General features: G+C 45.7%; 1 protein-coding gene across 1 annotated transcript in view; it reads right to left on the bottom strand.

Moving 5' to 3' along the window:
• The window catches only part of LAMA3 (laminin subunit alpha 3), a 244,360-nt gene that overhangs the window by 218,195 nt on the left and 6,857 nt on the right, over positions 1-19,308 (bottom strand). The window contains exon 2 of the mRNA XM_082258666.1: positions 241-393. Coding sequence (XP_082114792.1) covers positions 241-393 — 153 coding nt within the window. The remainder of the gene's footprint in view (positions 1-240; positions 394-19,308) is intronic.

The following is a 19,308-nucleotide window of genomic DNA, read 5'->3' as shown; positions in this document are numbered from 1 at the left end:
TTTTTTACACTCCCTGTGTGCAAAGAGAACGCAAAGTGCAAAGAGAACAGTACTTTTGGCTTTACTAAATGAACCCCCATGAAGTCAACCATTGTAAACCTTTTGTTTGATATCTGTAACTTTTGAAATTTTCCCTCAATAAAAACTTTGATCAACAAGAAAATATTGCTGAAGTCCCTTACCAATTCACACCAAGTTATTTATTTACTTTAAAAAAAAAAAATCTTTCATTTATCTTACCTGACCAAGATCTATACTGACATTGACCTCATTGTAATGCAGCCCCAATGATAATGGGGGGCTTTGCCACCATCGCTCCGTTCCATCAATGGCATTGGATGCAGGATGTGCTTTATTAGGATCTGAAGTGTCACAAAAATCACAAAACTGTCCCTGTAAAAAACAAAAGCAAGCAAATAAATATACGTACCATATACTCCAACTTAAAAAACAACCTATGATGAGTCTTGATTGACCTTGAATAAATTGAAAGAGTTAATATGACAGCTATGGCTTACAGGGGTTGATTTACTAAAACTGGAGAGTGCAAAATCTGGTGCAGTTGTGCACGGTAGCCAATCAGCTTATGCTTGTTCAATTTAGCTTTGACAAAAAAAAAAAAAAACGGAAGCTGGTTAGTTTCTATGCAGAGCTGCACCAGATTTTGCATTCTCCAGTTTTAGTATTTCAACCCCACTTTGTCTTATAGCAAAAAAAAGAGAAGAAAAAAAAATACTTGTTGCTGTTTATCTATATACTGCATATGTTTGGCCCCTAAGGGCTCTTTCACACGGGCGATCCGATCAGATCCGCCTGTCAGTTTTTTAGGCGGGATCTGATCGGATCCTCCATGCAGCTCTATGGGGCAGCGGGTGTCACCGGAGACACCTCCGCTGACACCCGCTGCCATCCGCATCCGATCCTGTGCTTGAAATCTGGACGGATGGAAACCCTATTTTTCCATCCGTTCAGTAATCGGATCGGATCGGATCTGATGAGAGCGGACAAGCGGTCCGCTCTCATCCGATCCCCCATAGAGGGCAGCGGGGCCTGAGACACCTCCCTCTCCGCTCTGCAAGCGGAGACGGAGCTGTCATGCGCCCGGCTCAGCGGGGATCACGGATCGATCCCCGCTGAGCAACACGGATCCGCCTACGGAGGCGGACCGTGTGAAAGACCCCTAAGGCTTCATTCACATGGGTGTAAAGGCCAACAGAGTGCCATGCAGCCGCAGCTAGCTGCCTGTTAAAAAATCTATGGAAAAAGCATCTGCATGGATCCTCGGGCACATCCCAGCATTTACAACTGTAAAATGTATAAGCTATTCTTAAAGCTTAAAACTCCAACAACTAAATACACAGATAAAATGAGCTCTTTTACTTGTCAAGAGATTTATATTTCTGTTCATCTAGTTCATAGATTTACACAGCATTGCTACACAACACAGCCCTGTCTGTCCTGGCAGAAGACCTGATTTTTCTATGCTGTAGTTAGGTAATACTTAGGCCCCTTTCACACATACGAACCGTTTGTCCGTTTTTCATCCATCCATTGATGGATGACAACGGATACATCCGTTTACATCCGTTTTCATCCGCTTCCGTCGATATTCGTTTTTATGAATGAATGAAAGCCCTATTTTTCTTCCGTTAAAAAACAGATTGGACGAAAAACGGATGTAAACAGACAAATGGTCAGTTTTTGCATTGGTAGTGAATGTAAAAAAAAACGGATGAAAAATAATATGAAAAACGGATGAAAAATGGATGAAAAACTGATGAATACTTCATCCATTTTGACATGACTGAACTGATGAAATGAACAGTCCGTATGTGCGAAAGGGGCCTTACAGGTCCTGCCTCCTGCCCCATCCTGTGATTGGACAGTGAAATAAGGAGAATTAGACTAATAAGCTCATCTCTCTGTCACTCTGCCCTCTCATCCTATCAGCATGCTGCTTGTACTACAGCACACCTGATTGGCTCCTTATGCTGCTTTTCCCTCTTCAAACAACCTTTTTACACATTGTGAAGGAATAACCCCTTAGGTTCCACAGTGAGTATAACAAGTATGCTTTACTACATATACACTCTGATTTTAGTGTTGTGGGTTAGTAACTAGTGATCGACCGATATCGTTTTTTCGTTGCTGATACCAATATTTTGCCAATCGCATATCGGTATCGGCCGATATTGGCCAATATTTTCACACATGTAAAAACACAAATTTCGACACAAATCCCTTAACAAACATGTTAATCTTTATTTATTAACATTTTTAACATTAAGTGCTCGTTCTTCACACCTTAACTGCATAAAAACTGATAGGAAAACTTCAATTTCAAGGAGTTGGACATTAGCATTTCACATCATCTGATGTGCATTATGTATAATAAAGTGCTGCAGTAGTGGACTCACTCGCTGCAACATAAAAATGTTAATTCACTACTGCAGTGCAGTCAGCGCAAAACTGCTAGTAAAAAAACTAGGCAACAACAACAGCTACACAATAAAATACACATACACACAGGGCCGGACTGGGAATGAAATTCAGCCCTGGAAAAAAATTCATACCAGCCCCATAGCATTATTATACCGGCCCAACAGAATAACGCCATTATTTTCTTGTTCATAAAAGGGAAAACCATGCATTTTAAAGCAAATTTGAAGAGTGTATTATATACAGATAAGATAGATATGAAAGCATATAGAGCTTTATATATAAAAAGAGCAAATTCTAGTTAAAAATGGTAAAAGTGCGGACATGGTAAAGGAAATGTCAGAGGCTGTGCGGACATTGTACAGCACATCAGGGCCTGTGCGGACATGGTACAGGACATCAGGGGCTGTGAGGACATGATACAGGACATCAGGGGCTGTGAGGACATGATACAGGACATCAGGGGCTGTGAGGACATGATATAGGACATCAGGGGCTGTGAGGACATGATACAGGACATCAGGGGCTGTGAGGACATGGTACAGGACATCAGGGGCTGTGAGGATATGGTACAGGACATCAGACTTGTATAAAGTACTCGAAATTTCTACTTGAGTAAAAGTACAAGTGCTCGATCAAAAAATTACTTGAGTAAAAGTGGAAGTGCTCGCAGAAAAAGTTACTTAAGTAGAAGTACTAAAGTATTCAACATTTTTTTTACTTAAGTATTGCAAGTAGTTTTTTCAAAAAATTTGCTACTTAAGTACTAAAAGTAAAAAGTACCAGTAGTTTTGAAAAAAAATTTCTACTCAAGTACTGAAAGTAGAAGTACAAGTACTGTGTTATGTAGTTATTAAAGAAAGAAGTCAAAAGTATGAACATCATATTGTTTTTATTATTTCAAATGATTTATTCAAATGATTAACCTGTGTTTGTTAGTAGTTTCTTGATGCACTTTAAGCGCTGTAGCACCATTTATTTGTTTGTTTCATATTTTCTTTTTATTGGAAAGATTTGGTATAGCAGCTTTTATTATACACAGCCTTTATTTTCGTATGCGCTGATTTACAAATGACATTATACACATTTTTTTGAGCTTTATGCAACCTGCCATCTACTGTTCTGGCAGTGGTAATTTTTTTAAAAGTAACGAGTAACTATGCAGCACAAAAAAAAAATACTTGAGTAGAAGTATCGAAATCATCGAAAAAATGTAGTGAAGTAAAAGTAGAAGTAGGAGAAAAAAATTCTACTCTAGGAAAGTACAGATACCGCATTTCGGTACTTAAGTACAGTACTTAAGTAGTTCTACTTCGTTACTATACATCTCTGCAGGACATCAGGGGCTGTGAGGACATGGTACAGGACATCAGGGGCTGTGCGGACATGGTACAGGACATCAGGGGCTGTGAGGATATGGTACAGGACATCAGGGGCTGTGAGGACATGGTACAGGACATCAGGGGCTGTGCGGACATGGTACAGGAGATGTCAGGGGCTGTGCGGACATGGTACAGGACATCAGGGGCTGTGAGGACATGGTACAGGACATCAGGGGCTGTGCGGACATGGTACAGGAGATGTCATAGGATGTGCAGACATGGTACAAGAGATGTCAGGGGCTGTGCAGACATGGTACAAGAGATGTCAGAGCTTGTGTGGACATGGTACAGGAGATGTCAGGGGCTGTGCGGACATGGTACAGGAGATGTCAGAGTCTGTGCGGACATGGTACAGGAGAGGTCAGGGGCTGTGCGGACATGGTACAGGAGAGGTCAGAGGCTGTGCGGACATGGTACAGGAGAGGTCAGGGGCTGTGCGGACATGGTACAGGAGAGGTCAGGGGCTGTGCGGACATGGTATAGGAGATGCCAGGGGCTGTGCGGACATTATACAGGAGAGGTCAGGCGCTGTGCGGACATGGTACAGGAGATGTCAGGGGCTGTGCGGACATGATACAGGAGAGGTCAGGGGCTGTGCGGACATGGTACAGGAGATGTCAGGGGCTGTGCAGACATTATACAGGAGAGGTCAGGGGCTGTGCGGACATGGTACAGGAAATGTCAGGGGCTGTGCGGACATGGTACAGGAGAGGTCAGAGGCTGTGCGGACATGGTACAGGAGATGTCAGGGGCTGTGCGGACATTATACAGGAGAGGTCAGGGGCTCTGCGGACATGGTACAGGAGATGTCAGGGGCTGTGCGGACATGGTACAGGAGAGGTCAGAGGCTGTGCGGACATGGTACAGGAGAGGTCAGGGGCTGTGCGGACATGGTACAGGAGAGGTCAGAGGCTGTGCGGACATGGTACAGGAGAGGTCAGGGGCTGTGCGGACATGGTACAGGAGATGTCAGGGGCTGTGTGGACATGGTACAAGAGATGTCAGAATTATTAGGGGCCCTAATACAATGCTGATCCCCCTCCCCCTAATACAATGCTGATCCCCCCTCCCCCTAATACAATGCTGTTCCCCTCCTCCTAATACAATGCTAACCCCCCTCCCCCTAATAAAATGATGACCTCCCCCTAATACAATGCTGTTTCCCCTCCCTCCCCCTAAATTTCGGGGGGGGGGGATCAGCATTGTATTAGGGGGAGGTCATCATTTTATTAGGGGAAACAGGTACAGGAGAATGCAGGGCTGCGGGCATAGTACAGGAGAATGCAGGGTCTAAGGGCATGGTGCAGGAGAATGCAGGGCCCACAGCCCTGCATTCTCATGCACCATGCCCACAGCCCTGCATTCTCCTGCACCATGCCCGCAGACCCTGCATTCTCTTGTACTATGCCCGCAGCCCTGCATTCTCCTGTACCATGCCCGCTGACCCTGCATTCTCCTGCACCATGCCCGCAGACCCTGCATTCTCCTGTACTATGCCCGCAGCCCCACATTCTCATGTATCATGTCTGCAGCCCCGCATTCTCCTGCACCATGCCCGCAGACCCGCATTCTCCTGTACAATGCCCGCAGCCCCGCATTCTCCTGCACCATGTCCGCAGCACTGCATTCTCCTGTACCATGCCCGCAGCCCCGCATTCTCATGTATCATGTCCGCAGCCCCGCATTCTCCTGCACCATGCCCGCAGACCCGCATTCTCCTGTACAATGCCCGCAGCCCCGCATTCTCCTGTACCATGCCCACAGCCCCACATTCTCCCGTACCATGCCCACAGACCCGCATTCTCCTGTACCATGCCCACAGCCCTGCATTCTCCTGTACCATGCCCACAGCCCCGCATTCTCCTGTACCATGCCCGCAGCCCCGCATTCTTCTGTACCATGCCCACAGCCCAGCATTCTCCTGTACCATGCCCGCAGCCTTGCATTCTCCTGTACCATGCCCGTAGCCCTGCATTCTCCTGTACCATGCCCGTAGCCCCGCATTCTCCTTTACCATGCCCACAGCCCCGCATTCTCCTGTACCATGCCCGCAGCCTTGCATTCTCCTGTACCAGGCCCGCAGCCCTGCATTCTCCTGTACCATGCCCGTAGCCCCGCATTCCCCTTTACCATGCCCACAGCCCCGCATTCTCCTGTACCATGCCTGCAGCCTTGCATTCTCCTGTACCAGGCCCGCAGCCCTGCATTCTCCTGTACCATGCCCGTAGCCCCGCATTCTCCTGTACCATGCCTGCAGCCCCGCATTCTTCTGTATCATGCCCGCAGCCCCGCATTCTTCTGTACCATGCCCGCAGCCCTGCATTCTTCTGTACCATGCCCGCAGCCCTGCATTCTCCTGTACCATGCCTACAGCCCTGCATTCTTCTGTACCATGCCCGCAGCACTGCATTCTTCTGTACCATGCCCGCAGCACTGCATTCTCCTGTACCATGCCTACAGCCCTGCATTCTTCTGTACCATGCCCGCAGCACTGCATTCTCCTGTACCATGCCCGCAGCACTGCATTCTCCTGTACCATGCCTGCAGCCTTGCATTCTCCTGTACCAGGCCCGCAGCCCTGCATTCTCCTGTACCATGCCCGTAGCCCCGCATTCTCCTGTACCATGCCTGCAGCCCCGCATTCTTCTGTATCATGCCCGCAGCACCGCATTCTTCTGTACCATGCCCGCAGCCCTGCATTCTTCTGTACCATGCCCGCAGCACTGCATTCTCCTGTACCATGCCTACAGCCCTGCATTCTTCTGTACCATGCCCGCAGCACTGCATTCTCCTGTACCATGCCCGCAGCACTGCATTCTCCTGTACCATGCCTACAGCCCTGCATTCTTCTGTACCATGCCCGCAGCACTGCATTCTCCTGTACCATGCCCGCAGCACTGCATTCTCCTGTACCATGTCCGCAGCCCTGCATTCTCCTGTACCATGTCCGCCACCCTGCGTTCTTCCGTACCATGCCCCGCATTTTCCTGTACCATGTCCGCCACCCTGCGTTCTTCTGTACCATGCCCGCAGCCCTGCAGGGCACTGTGGCACTATAGACAGTAGAAAGCCTGGTGCACTCATATGCCCAGTGTCTACTGCTTTGTCCTGCTTCTGCTGTCACTCCATACACACTCACTCCCCTCTGACTGCTTTCATAGTCCTATAGAATGTGGGGGCCTCTTGGAGGGCGTGAATTTTTTTTTTTTTTGGGGGGGGGGCAGCATTTCATTCTCGGACCCAGGCAGCACAATGTCTTGGGCCAGCCCTGCATAGAATTAACACATCATACTGCATCACAGAGCTCACACATCATACTGCATCACAGAACTCACACATCATACTGCATCACAGAGCTCACACATCATACTGCATCACAGAACTCACACACCATACTGCATCACAGAACACACACATCATACTGCATCACAGAACACACACCATACTGCATCACAGAACTCACACATCATACTGCATCACAGAACACACACACCATACTGCATCACAGAGCTCACACATCATACTGCATCACAGAGCTCACACATCATACTGCATCACAGAGCTCACACATCATACTGCATCACAGAGCTCACACATCATACTGCATCACAGAGCTCACACACCATACTGAATCACAGAACTCACACATCATACTGCATCACAGAGCTCACACATCATACTGCATCACAGAACTCACACATCATACTGCATCACAGAACTCACACACCATACATCACAGAGCTCACACATCATACTGCATCACAGAACTCACACATCATACTGCATCACAGAGCTCACACATCATACTGCATCACAGAGCTCACACATCATACTGCATCACAGAGCTCACACATCATACTGCATCACAGAGCTCACACACCATACTGAATCACAGAACTCACACATCATACTGCATCACAGAGCTCACACATCATACTGCATCACAGAACTCACACATCATACTGCATCACAGAACTCACACACCATACATCACAGAGCTCACACATCATACTGCATCACAGAACTCACACATCATACTGCATCACAGAGCTCACACATCATACTGCATCACAGAGCTCACACATCATACTGCATCACGGAACTCACACATCATACTGCATCACAGAGCTCACACATCATACTGCATCACAGAACTCACACATCATACTGCATCACAGAGCTCACACATCATACTGCATCACAGAACTCACACATCATACTGCATCACAGAACTCACACACCATACATCACAGAGCTTACCCATCATACTGCATCACAGAACTCACACATCATACTGCATCACAGAGCTCACACATCATACTGCATCACAGAACTCACACATCATACTGCATCACAGAACTCACACACCATACATCACAGAGCTCACACATCATACTGCATCACAGAACTCACACATCATACTGCATCACAGAGCTCACACATCATACTGCATCACAGAGCTCACACATCATACTGCATCACGGAACTCACACATCATACTGCATCACAGAACTCACACATCATACTGCATCACAGAACTCACACATCATACTACATCACAGAACTCACACACCATACTGCATCACAGAACACACACCATACTGCATCACAGAGCTCACACATCATACTGCATCACAGAACACACACACCATACTGCATCACAGAACTCACACACCATACTGCATCACAGAGCTCACACATCATACTGCATCACAGAACTCACACATCATACTGCATCACAGAACTCACACATCATACTGCATCACAGAACACACACCATACTGCATCACAGAACTCACACATCATACTGCATCACAGAGCTCACACATCATACAGCATCACAGAGCTCACACATCATACTGCATCACAGAGCTCACACACCATACTGCATCACAGAACACACACCATACTGCATCACAGAACTCACACATCATACTGCATCACAGAGCTCACACATCATACAGCATCACAGAGCTCACACATCATACTGCATCACAGAGCTCACACACCATACTGCATCACAGAACTCACACATCATACTGCATCACAGAACTCACACATCATACTGCATCACAGAACTCACACACCATACTGCATCACAGAACACACACCATACTGCATCACAGAACTCACACACCATACTGCATCACAGAACTCACACATCATACTGCATCACAGAGCTCACACATCATACAGCATCACAGAGCTCACACATCATACTGCATCACAGAGCTCACACACCATACTGCATCACAGAACTCACACACCATACTGCATCACAGAACTCACACATCATACTGCATCACAGAGCTCACACATCATACTGCATCACAGAGCTCACACACCATACTGCATCATAGAACTCACACACCATACTGCATCACAGAACTCGCACATCATACTGCATCACAGAGCTCACCCATCATTCTGCATCACAGAGCTCACACACCATACTGCATCACAGAGCTCACACATCATACTGCATCACAGAACTCACACATCATACTGCATCACAGAGCTCACACATCATACTGCATCACAGAGCTCACACACCATACTGCATCACAGAGCTCACACATCATACTGCATCACAGAGCTCACACATCATACTGCATCACAGAGCTCACACATCATACTGCATCACAGAGCTCACACACCATACTGCATCACAGAGCTCACACATCATACTGCATCACAGAGCTCACACATCATACTGCATCACAGAGCTCACACATCATACTGCATCACAGAGCTCACACATCATACTGCATCACAGAGCTCACACACCATACTGCATCACAGAGCTCACACATCATACTGCATCACAGAGCTCACACACCATACTGCATCACAGAACTCACACATCATACTGCATCACAGAACTCACACATCATACTGCATCACAGAGCTCACACACCATACATCACAGAACTCACACATAATACTGCATCACAGAACACACACCATACTGCATCACAGAACTCACACATCATACTGCATCACAGAACTCACACATCATAATGCATCACAGAGCTCACACACCATACATCACAGAGCTCACACATCATACTGCATCACAGAGCTCACACACCATACATCACAGAGCTCACACATCATACTGCATCACAGAGCTCACACATCATACTGCATCACAGAGCTCACACATCATACTGCATCACAGAGCTCACACATCATACTGCATCACAGAACTCACACATCATAATGCATCACAGAGCTCACACACCATACATCACAGAGCTCACACATCATACTGCATCACAGAGCTCACACACCATACTGCATCACAGAGCTCACACATCATACTGCATCACAGAACTCACACATCATACTGCATCACAGAGCTCACACACCATACATCACAGAGCTCACACATCATACTGCATCACAGAGCTCACACACCATACTGCATCACAGAGCTCACACATCATACTGCATCACAGAGCTCACACACCATACTGCATCACAGAGCTCACACATCATACTGCATCACAGAGCTCACACACCATACTGCATCACAGAACTCACACATCATACTGCATCACAGAGCTCACACATCATACTGCATCACAGAACACACACATCATACTGCATCACAGAGCTCACACATCATACTGCATCACAGAACTCACACATCATACTGCATCACAGAACTCACACATCATACTGCATCACAGAGCTCACACATCATACTGCATCACAGAGCTCACACACCATACATCACAGAACTCACACATCATACTGCATCACAGAGCTCACCCATCATACTGCATCACAGAGCTCACACATCATACTGTTCATTCATTCACCTGTCCAATCACAGAGTGCTTTGCATTATGGGAACCTATAGTACAAATGCTATGAATGGAGGAGCATGGAGGGGGGGCACTTTTGATGATAGGCTGCAGCTGCTGACATTCATTTTCACAGCACCAGAAGATCGCCGCTGTGGGGGTATCAGGGGGCAGAGGACTGGGGATTTCTACTGCACAAAGGTTAGTGTGCCCTTAGGACCGGAGTTGAGAAAAACTGCTCTATGGCATACACCTCTCCTTCACACCTGGTTAGACACTGCGTGACACAAGGGCTGCAGGTAGGTAACACCTGTTTGAATTGTGTTGTCATTTGTTTGCACTTGGTGAACTTACTTCTAACCCCAAACATTCGTCCTATAACACACCTAGATGGCAAGTGCTCCATGGAAAAGTACACTGGACCAATACACAGTTATTACCAGGCTAGGCACCGCTCTTCATATCACAGTTATGTATTCAAAAGGTTAAAGCTGAACTCCAGAGAAAGCAAATATATCTAAATACAAGAGGCAGTGTATTCCCTATAATTGTGCTTTGAGTATTTCTTCCAGATCTGTGCATTAGTCCAGGGTGAGACTTTTCCTTTCTTCAGGAGATTCCTGGCTGTAACAAAGACCAGTCACTGCTGCCCTCTCTCCTTGTGCAGGATTACTGGTCTTGTCTCCGCCCACCTGTAATTTTTTTACAGGCAGCCAGTAGTGGGTGGGGCCTCCTGGGTCTCTCCCACAACTCTACTCTCTGTACAGACTGTGTACAGCACAATGATGATGTCACCACTACTATTACAAGGTAATATCTGAATTTGCAAAGACAGTGCATTTATATCAGTTAAAGCTTCAAAAAATATTGTTTTGTTTTTTTAGCAAAGGGTTAGAACCTCTGCTAGGTGTATATTGGTGTAAGTGTCACAGGAAGATTTTTCTCAGTTTCTTTGGGATAGGAAGGGAGAAGATATCTCTCCAGTGAAGCACACAAATTTCCCTAGAACACATTGTTAATAGTGTGGGGGAAGGTTACAATATCTGTCAGCGCTGCGGAGCTGTCCCCTCACTTCCTATTTCAGTGACATCCTGTATGTCGGTAGATAAAATGGTGTCACCAAAAGGAAAATGAGGGACATTGCCAAATCAGGGACACAGGGAGCAGCAAAAAACCTGACAGAAGTTATAACCTGTCAAAAAAAAAAAAGTGCTGTGGAGTTAAGCTTAATATGATGTTGAAAACCCTAGAAGAAATCTAGGCATTACAATATACTGTATGGATGCTAACTGTGCACCCAGCCAAAACTGAATATTGCACCCAAGAACTAAACAACACTAGCTTAGGTGCAAACTGGAACTGACTTTATTGTAAACTCACACAGAATATGTAGCCCTGCCCCCTGGGGAGTGGCTAAGTGTAGATACCTCCTCCTCACTTCGGTTGCCCTGAACGTTGTCCAACCCACTTGACACTATAGGTTCTGTCATTGTAAATGATTGAAAACCACACAAACTGGCAATAAAGAATGAGAGGAAAAGGGAAAGCTGTATAGGCCCCTTTTTCCTCATGGGAGAGTGGCGGGAAGAAGGTTAGGTTTTAAGCGGTAGCATTTCCCTCCTTTTTCCTTTAGGGAAAAAGGGGTGGGAAGAAGAGGGCTATCCTGAGGGAAACAGCTGGAGTGGGTGTAGCTTTGCAGGGGTCAGAGCACCTATAGGGACAAGGGTCAGCTTAGAAGCTTCTAGAGCCCTCTGGAGACCCTATATAAAGAGGGGGATCGCCTCAGAGGGGCTCATTCGCCTCAGAAGACTTACCGGTGGAGTTCCCCATCCCCCCCCCCCTCCCTTGTCGCGGCTGTTGTTATGTGGTGGGTCACCTTTGCATTAGCAAAGGTGGACAGTTTTTTATGTATGTTTGGAAGTCATGATTTTACCTGAAATATTTATTTATGCAGCCTGAGCCGTGGTGGCTAGGTTGTTAAGCCCCCGTTCACACTAAGGTGACCTGTGAGGCAACCTGGTCGCCTCACAGGTCGCCGTAGGTCGACTTCCATAGGGAAGCTGCGGACCCGTTCTAATAGGAGCGACACAAGTCGCTCCGACTTAGAAAAAGGGTCCGGAGCTTCTTTGGGGCGACCCGGAGGCGACCGCCATAGACTTCAATGTTATGAAGTCCGTGGCGGCCGCTCCGAGGTCGCGGCGCGCTGCTCGCACCGCGACCTCGGAGGTCGCCACCCCAAGTCGGATCGCCCCTATGTGAACGGGGCCTTAAAGTGTTGATGTTTTTATTATCTATTTATTGAAAGTTTTAAAACCAATAATAAACAACTGCGGCCAATTATTTTCCAAAATTACAGGTGTCTGCCTTTTGATTTTAGTTAAGAAGTAGAATAAGAAATCCTGTCCCATTAGGTTTACTAGTCTTTAGCTTGGGTTTTAGAAAAATGCACAAAAAGTACCAATAGAACAATTAATGCTAAACATCAATAACAAAGTGGATCCTGAATCCCCAACCTGTAACTGAATAGGGTTCAGCACTCAGGATCAAAGAGCATTCCTAATATACATATATATATATATATATATATATATATATATATTTTGATACATATATACTGAAAGATGAAATGCTTTGTAATCCGGTCAATGCATTATTTCTCAAGTTTAATGCGAGAGTGACCACAAACCAATATTTGACAGTGTTTTAAGAATAACTCTACCCTTAATAACTTCTTAGCAGTTCTAATATGTCTACACCAAGCTAACTATCAGAGTGCACTCTGTATACTATCGGGGGCCCCCTTTACACTACATTGCAAGAGTCTCCTGGACGAGTGAGGCCTCACAAGTCTTCGCCGGCAAGGGTGTCCTCAGTCAATCCAAAGAAAGTATTTGTAATCCACAGTAAAGGTGATCAATTAACTGTAATCCCCATGGTAATATTCAGTAATTGTAATCCAAACAGGAAAAGGAGAAAATGGGTTCTGGTACTTCACAGATGGCAGTCAATCTGGCACTGGGAGGAAGGGGCAAGGCCTTCTGATCCACCACGCACTATGCGGAGCTACAGTGTCCTGTGGTGACTGTTAGAATTATTATGGCCTTCTGCTAACACAGCTCTGCAGTCCCGCCCTGGCTCAGTCTAGAAGCTTAGCAAATACTTTAAACTGGATTTCTCTCTCCCAATGTGAACTCCGTTACACAGTCCACTCCAGCAGTGTCCCGCTCTCATTAGCGACACTCACGGCCTCTTAGGGCATCCTCCCACTCGGTCACGCTGCCGAGATCCTTCCTCACTCCGATCACTCAGACTCCGGTGTCCTCCGCAAGGCCCCTGGCCTACTCTTCTGCACTTCGCAGCAGCTCTATCCCTCTTCACAGCGCACTGTCCTTGAGGCAAGAGAGTGAGAGTTGGTCCCGCCCCCCTTTATAAAGACACCCCCAGCAGGCTCCGCGAGTCACATTGCTCCCTGGGAGAAGAGTCCAATCACATTAACGGTCTATGGTCCTTGCTCCTCCCAGAACTATATCTCCCATAATTCCCAAGTCCATCCTTGGTCAAACTTTAATGACAGAACAACAGTCTGAACAACACTAGCCTTGTGAACAGGCTACAAATATATACCTCACAAAATCAGGTAAGAGCTTGATCACATTATGCAAACTGCAAGGAACAGTCAACATAAACTGTAAGCTAATTAAACAGTAAGCTACTTTACAACTAGTCACCTAGACAAGCCTAGCTGACTCAGTGCCCACCCAGACCATTCAGCACCAGTTCCCCAGGAGATAAGAACTAAGGCTGTCCAAATCTCTAAAAGTATTAGCAGACAGACAGAAACAATATGTGACTCAATTAACAATGGGAATTCACACCTAGGAGGCACTCAGTGGGGAAATTATACCATGGACGAAAGACACCTTAATAAACAGATTATAGCAGGAGACCCCCAGCATTAGATTGTTTTGAGCTGATTATATTAACATCTATTCGGAGTCTCACAGTCTAGGAGGGGGTGAAGCAGTCATTGCTGGTTTGGGCACAAAGGCAACAAATCTATATCCAGGTCCTTGTTTCCCAGAGTCTGTGTGTTTCGGGGAGACGTGGACCCGAATCCACAGCAAGACCACTCCAACGGTCCCCCAGGCACACATCTCCCAAGAATAGAGCTCCCTCAAAAGTCAGAGCCCATAGTTAGTTGGCAAGTGGCTACCCTGCAGTCCCCTCCAAAAGCCCCTGTCCCGGTTAGGTCTGTCACAGTAACTTATACTATGAATGTACATAGGCTGAAGTCTCCTTTTGAAAATACTAATTGCTAAACTGTCCCCTGACCTGGACCAAGTATGCAGAGCCCTCAGTCCTGACTTTTCTGTTACGTCACTACCTGCATACTTGTTCTAAGTCAGCGATTCAAAAAGTATGGCAACTAGAGAAAGACAGGAAAGTAGCATTTTTGGGAAGCCAGCACAGGTCTTCAAGAGTTCTCTTGGTACAAATCAAACATACATGCTAAATATTAAAGTAGCTGTGACTATTAATACAATGTTATAGACACTTTCTAATACAGTTATAAAGCTCAATTAAACAAGTTGAGGTTAGAAAGTGATTGGTTTCTCTGCAGAACTGAGACTTCTTTTGCCCTCTCTAGCTTTAGTAAATAAACGCCATGGTGTGTCTGTATTCCATAGTCTGTTCAGCAAGATGCAGGCTGTGCTTGAGCAGGGGGCATGTTCAAAAGGCAGGAGGCGATTGGTCAGGCGGTGTGGTGGCTTAACAGACTAGCCAATACAGGTATGCTGTGTGTCTGCACAGCCAAAGGATGAAAACTGACCACGCTAACACAGATCAGCTTCAGTGCTTTGTGTGGTCAGTTTGGACCAAGGAAAAAAGATATATTAGGAAAGTTAAAACCCCTGTCATATTGTTTTATTGTTTGCTGTCTGTGTTCCATTGAGGAGATATCCCTTTATTTCCTGTCCTGATCACACAATTGTTGTCACCAGAAAAAGAAAAAGAAAGACTTAGGGTAGCCATACACAGCCCAAATTTCAACCGATTCTTACTGAATTGGCTGAAATTTGAGGCATGGAAGGCCCTGTCAGTAACCCCTGTGTGTAATCACACAGTCCACCTGTGTGTAATTTAATCTCAATATAAATACAGCTGTTCTATTAAGCCCTCAGAGGTTTGTTAGAGAACCTCAGTGAACAAACAGCATCATGAAGGCCAAGGAACACACCAGACAGGTCAGGGATAAAGTTGAGGAGAAGTTTAAAGCAGGGTTAAGTTATAACAAAATATGCCAAGCTTTGAACATCTTACAGAGCCCTGTTTAGTCCATCATCTAAAAATAGAAAGAGTATGGCACAACTGCAAACCTACCAAGACATGGCCGTCCACCTAAACTGACAGGCCGGGCAAGGAGAGCATTAATCAGAGAAGCAGCCAAAAGGCCCATGGTAACTCTTCAGGAGCTGCAGAGATCCACAGCTCAGGTGGGAGAATCTGTCCACAGCACAACTATTAGTCGTTCACTCTTCTAATGTGGCCTTTATGGAAGAGTGGCAAAAAGAAAGTCATTGTTAAAAGAAAGCCATAAGAAGTCACATTTGCAGTTTGCGAGAAGCCTTGTTGGGGACACAGCAAACATGTGGAAGAAGGTGCTCTGGTCAGATGAGACCACAATTTAACTTTTTGGCCTAAAAGCAAAGCGCTATGTGTGGTGAAAAACTAACACTGCGCATCACCCTGAACACACTATCCTCACCGTGAAACATGGTGGTGGCAGCATCATGCTGTAGGGATGCTTTTCTTCAGCAGGGACAGGGAAGCTGGTCAGAGTTGATGGGAAGATGGATGGAGCCAAATACGGGGCAATCTTAGAAGAAAACATGTTAGAGTCTGCAAAAGACTTGAGACTGGGGCTGAGGTTCACCTTCCAGCAGGACAATGACTCTAAACATACAGCCAGAGCTACAATGGAATAGTTTGGATCAAAGCATATTCATGTGTTAGAATGGCCCAGTCAAAGTCCAGACTTAAATCCAATAGCCTCTGTGACAAGACTTGAAAATTGCTGTTCACAGACACTCTCCATACAATCTGACAAAGCTTGAGCTATTTTACAAAGAAGAATGGGCATAAATTACACTCTCTAGATGTGCAAAGCTGGTAGAGAAGTACCCAAAAAGACTTGCAACTGAAATTGCAATGAAAGGTGGTTCTACAAAGTATTGACTCTCATTTTCCTTCCACTTTGTGTTGGTCTATCACATATAATACCAATAAAATACATTTAGATTTTTGGTTGTATCATGACAAAATGTGGAATATTTCATGTGGTATGAATACTTTTTCAAAGCACTGTAAGTCGCTGAACACTGCCATTACATAGCTACATAACTTCCATATACAGTGCCTTGCGAAAGTATTCGGCCACCTTGAACTTTTCGACCTTTTGCCACATTTCAGGCTTCAAACTTTTTTAACAAATAAAAAACTGAAAAATTGGGTGTGCAAAATTATTCAGCCCCCTTAAGTTAATACTTTGTAGCGCCACCTTTTGCTGCGATTACAGCTGTAAGCCGCTTGGGGTATGTCTCTTTCAGTTTTGCACATCGAGAGACTGAAATTTTTGCCCATTCCTCCTTGCAAAACAGCTCGAGCTCAGTGAGGTTGGATGGAGAGCGTTTGTGAACAGCAGTTTTCAGTTCTTTCCACAGATTCTCGATTGGATTCAGGTCTGGATTTTGACTTGGCCATTTTAACACCTGGATATGTTTATTTGTGAACCATTCCATTGTAGATTTTGCTTTATGTTTTGGATCATTGTCTTGTTGGAAGACAAATCTCAGGTCTTTTGCAGACTCCATCAGGTTTTCTTCCAGAATGTTCCTGTATTTGGCTCCATCCATCTTCCCATCAAATTTAACCATCTTCCCTGTCCCTGCGGAAGAAAAGCTGAAGAAAAGCAGGCCCAAACCATGATGCTGCCACCACCATGTTTGACAGTGGGGATGGTGTGTTCAGGGTGATGAGCTGTGTTGCTTTTACGCCAAACATAATGTTTTGCATTGTTGCCAAAAAGTTTGATTTTGGTTTCATCTGACCAGAGCACCTTCTTCCACATGTTTGGTGTGTCTCCCAGGTGGCTTGAGGCAAACTTTAAACGACACTTTTTATGGATATCTTTAAGAAATGGCTTTCTTCTTGCCACTCTTCCATAAAGGCCAGATTTGTGCAGTATACGACTGATTGTTGTCCTATGGACAGAGTCTCCCACCTCAGCTGTAGATCTCTGCAGTTCATCCAGAGTGATCATGGGCCTCTTGGCTGCATCTCTGATCAGTCTTCTCCTTGTATGAGCTGAAAGTTTAGAGGGACGGCCAGGTCTTCATAGATTTGCAGTGGTCTGATACTCCTTCCATTTCAATATTATCGCTTGCACAGTGCTCCTTGGGATGTTTAAAGCTTGGGAAATCTTTTTGTATCCAAATCCGGCTTTAAACTTCTCCACAACAGTATCTCGGACCTGCCTGGTGTGTTCCTTGTTCTTCATGATGCTCTCTGCGCTTTAAACGGACCTCTGAGACTATCACAGTGCAGGTGCATTTATACGGAGGCTTGATTACACACAGGTGGATTCTATTTATCATCATTAGTCATTTAGGTCAACATTGGATCATTCAGAGATCCTCACTGAACTTCTGGAGAGAGTTTGCTGCACTGAAAGTAAAGGGGCTGAATAATTTTGCACGCCCAATTTTTCAGTTTTTTATTTGTTAACAAAGTTTGAAGTATCCAATAAATTTTGTTCCACTTCATGATTGTGTCCCACTTGTTGATTCTTCACAAAAAAATTACAGTTTTATATCTTTATGTTTGAAGCCTGAAATGTGGCAAAAGGTCAAAAAGTTCAAGGGGGCCGAATACTTTCGCAAGGCACTGTATATCATAGTTTGTAGACACTATACATTTAACCCAAACCAATTGATATACAGTATCTCACAAAAGTGAGTATACCCCTCACATTTTTGTAAATATTTTATTTTATCTTTTCATGTGACAACACTGAGACCCCGTTCACACTGGGGCGACCTGTCAGGCGACCTGGTCGCCTGACAGGTCGCCGTAGGTCGCCTGCCATAGAGAAGCTGTGGACCCGTTCTAATAGGAGCGACACAAGTCGCTCCGACTTAGAAAAAGGGTCCGGAGCTTCTTTGGGGCGACCCGGAGCAACCTGCATTGACTTCAATGTTATGAAGTCCGTGCCGGCCGCTCCGAGGTCGCGGTGCGAGCTGCGCACCGCGACCTGTGAGGTCGCCCCGGCAAGTAGCGTCGCCCCAGTGTGAACGGGGTCTGAAGAAATTACACTTTGCTACAATGTAAAGTAGTGAGTGTACAGCTTGTATAAGAGTGTAAATTTGCTGTCCCCTCAAAATAACAACACACAGCCATTAATGTCTAAACCACTGGTAACATAAGTGAGTACACCCCTAAGTGAATATGTACAAAATGAGCCCAAAGTGTCAATATTTTGTGTGGCCACCATTATTTTCCAGCACTGCCTTAACCCTTTTGGGCATGGAGTTCACCAGAGCTTCACAGGCTGCCACTGGAGTCCTCTTCCACTCCTCCATGATGACATCACAGAGCTGGTGGATGTTAGAGACACT

This window comes from Pelophylax lessonae (assembly GCF_965119305.1).
Source record: "Pelophylax lessonae genome assembly, chromosome: 5".
NCBI classification, from domain to species: Eukaryota; Metazoa; Chordata; class Amphibia; order Anura; family Ranidae; genus Pelophylax; species Pelophylax lessonae.
The sequence above is the reverse complement of the archived record's forward strand: the minus strand, read 5'-3'. Positions and strand labels throughout refer to the sequence as shown.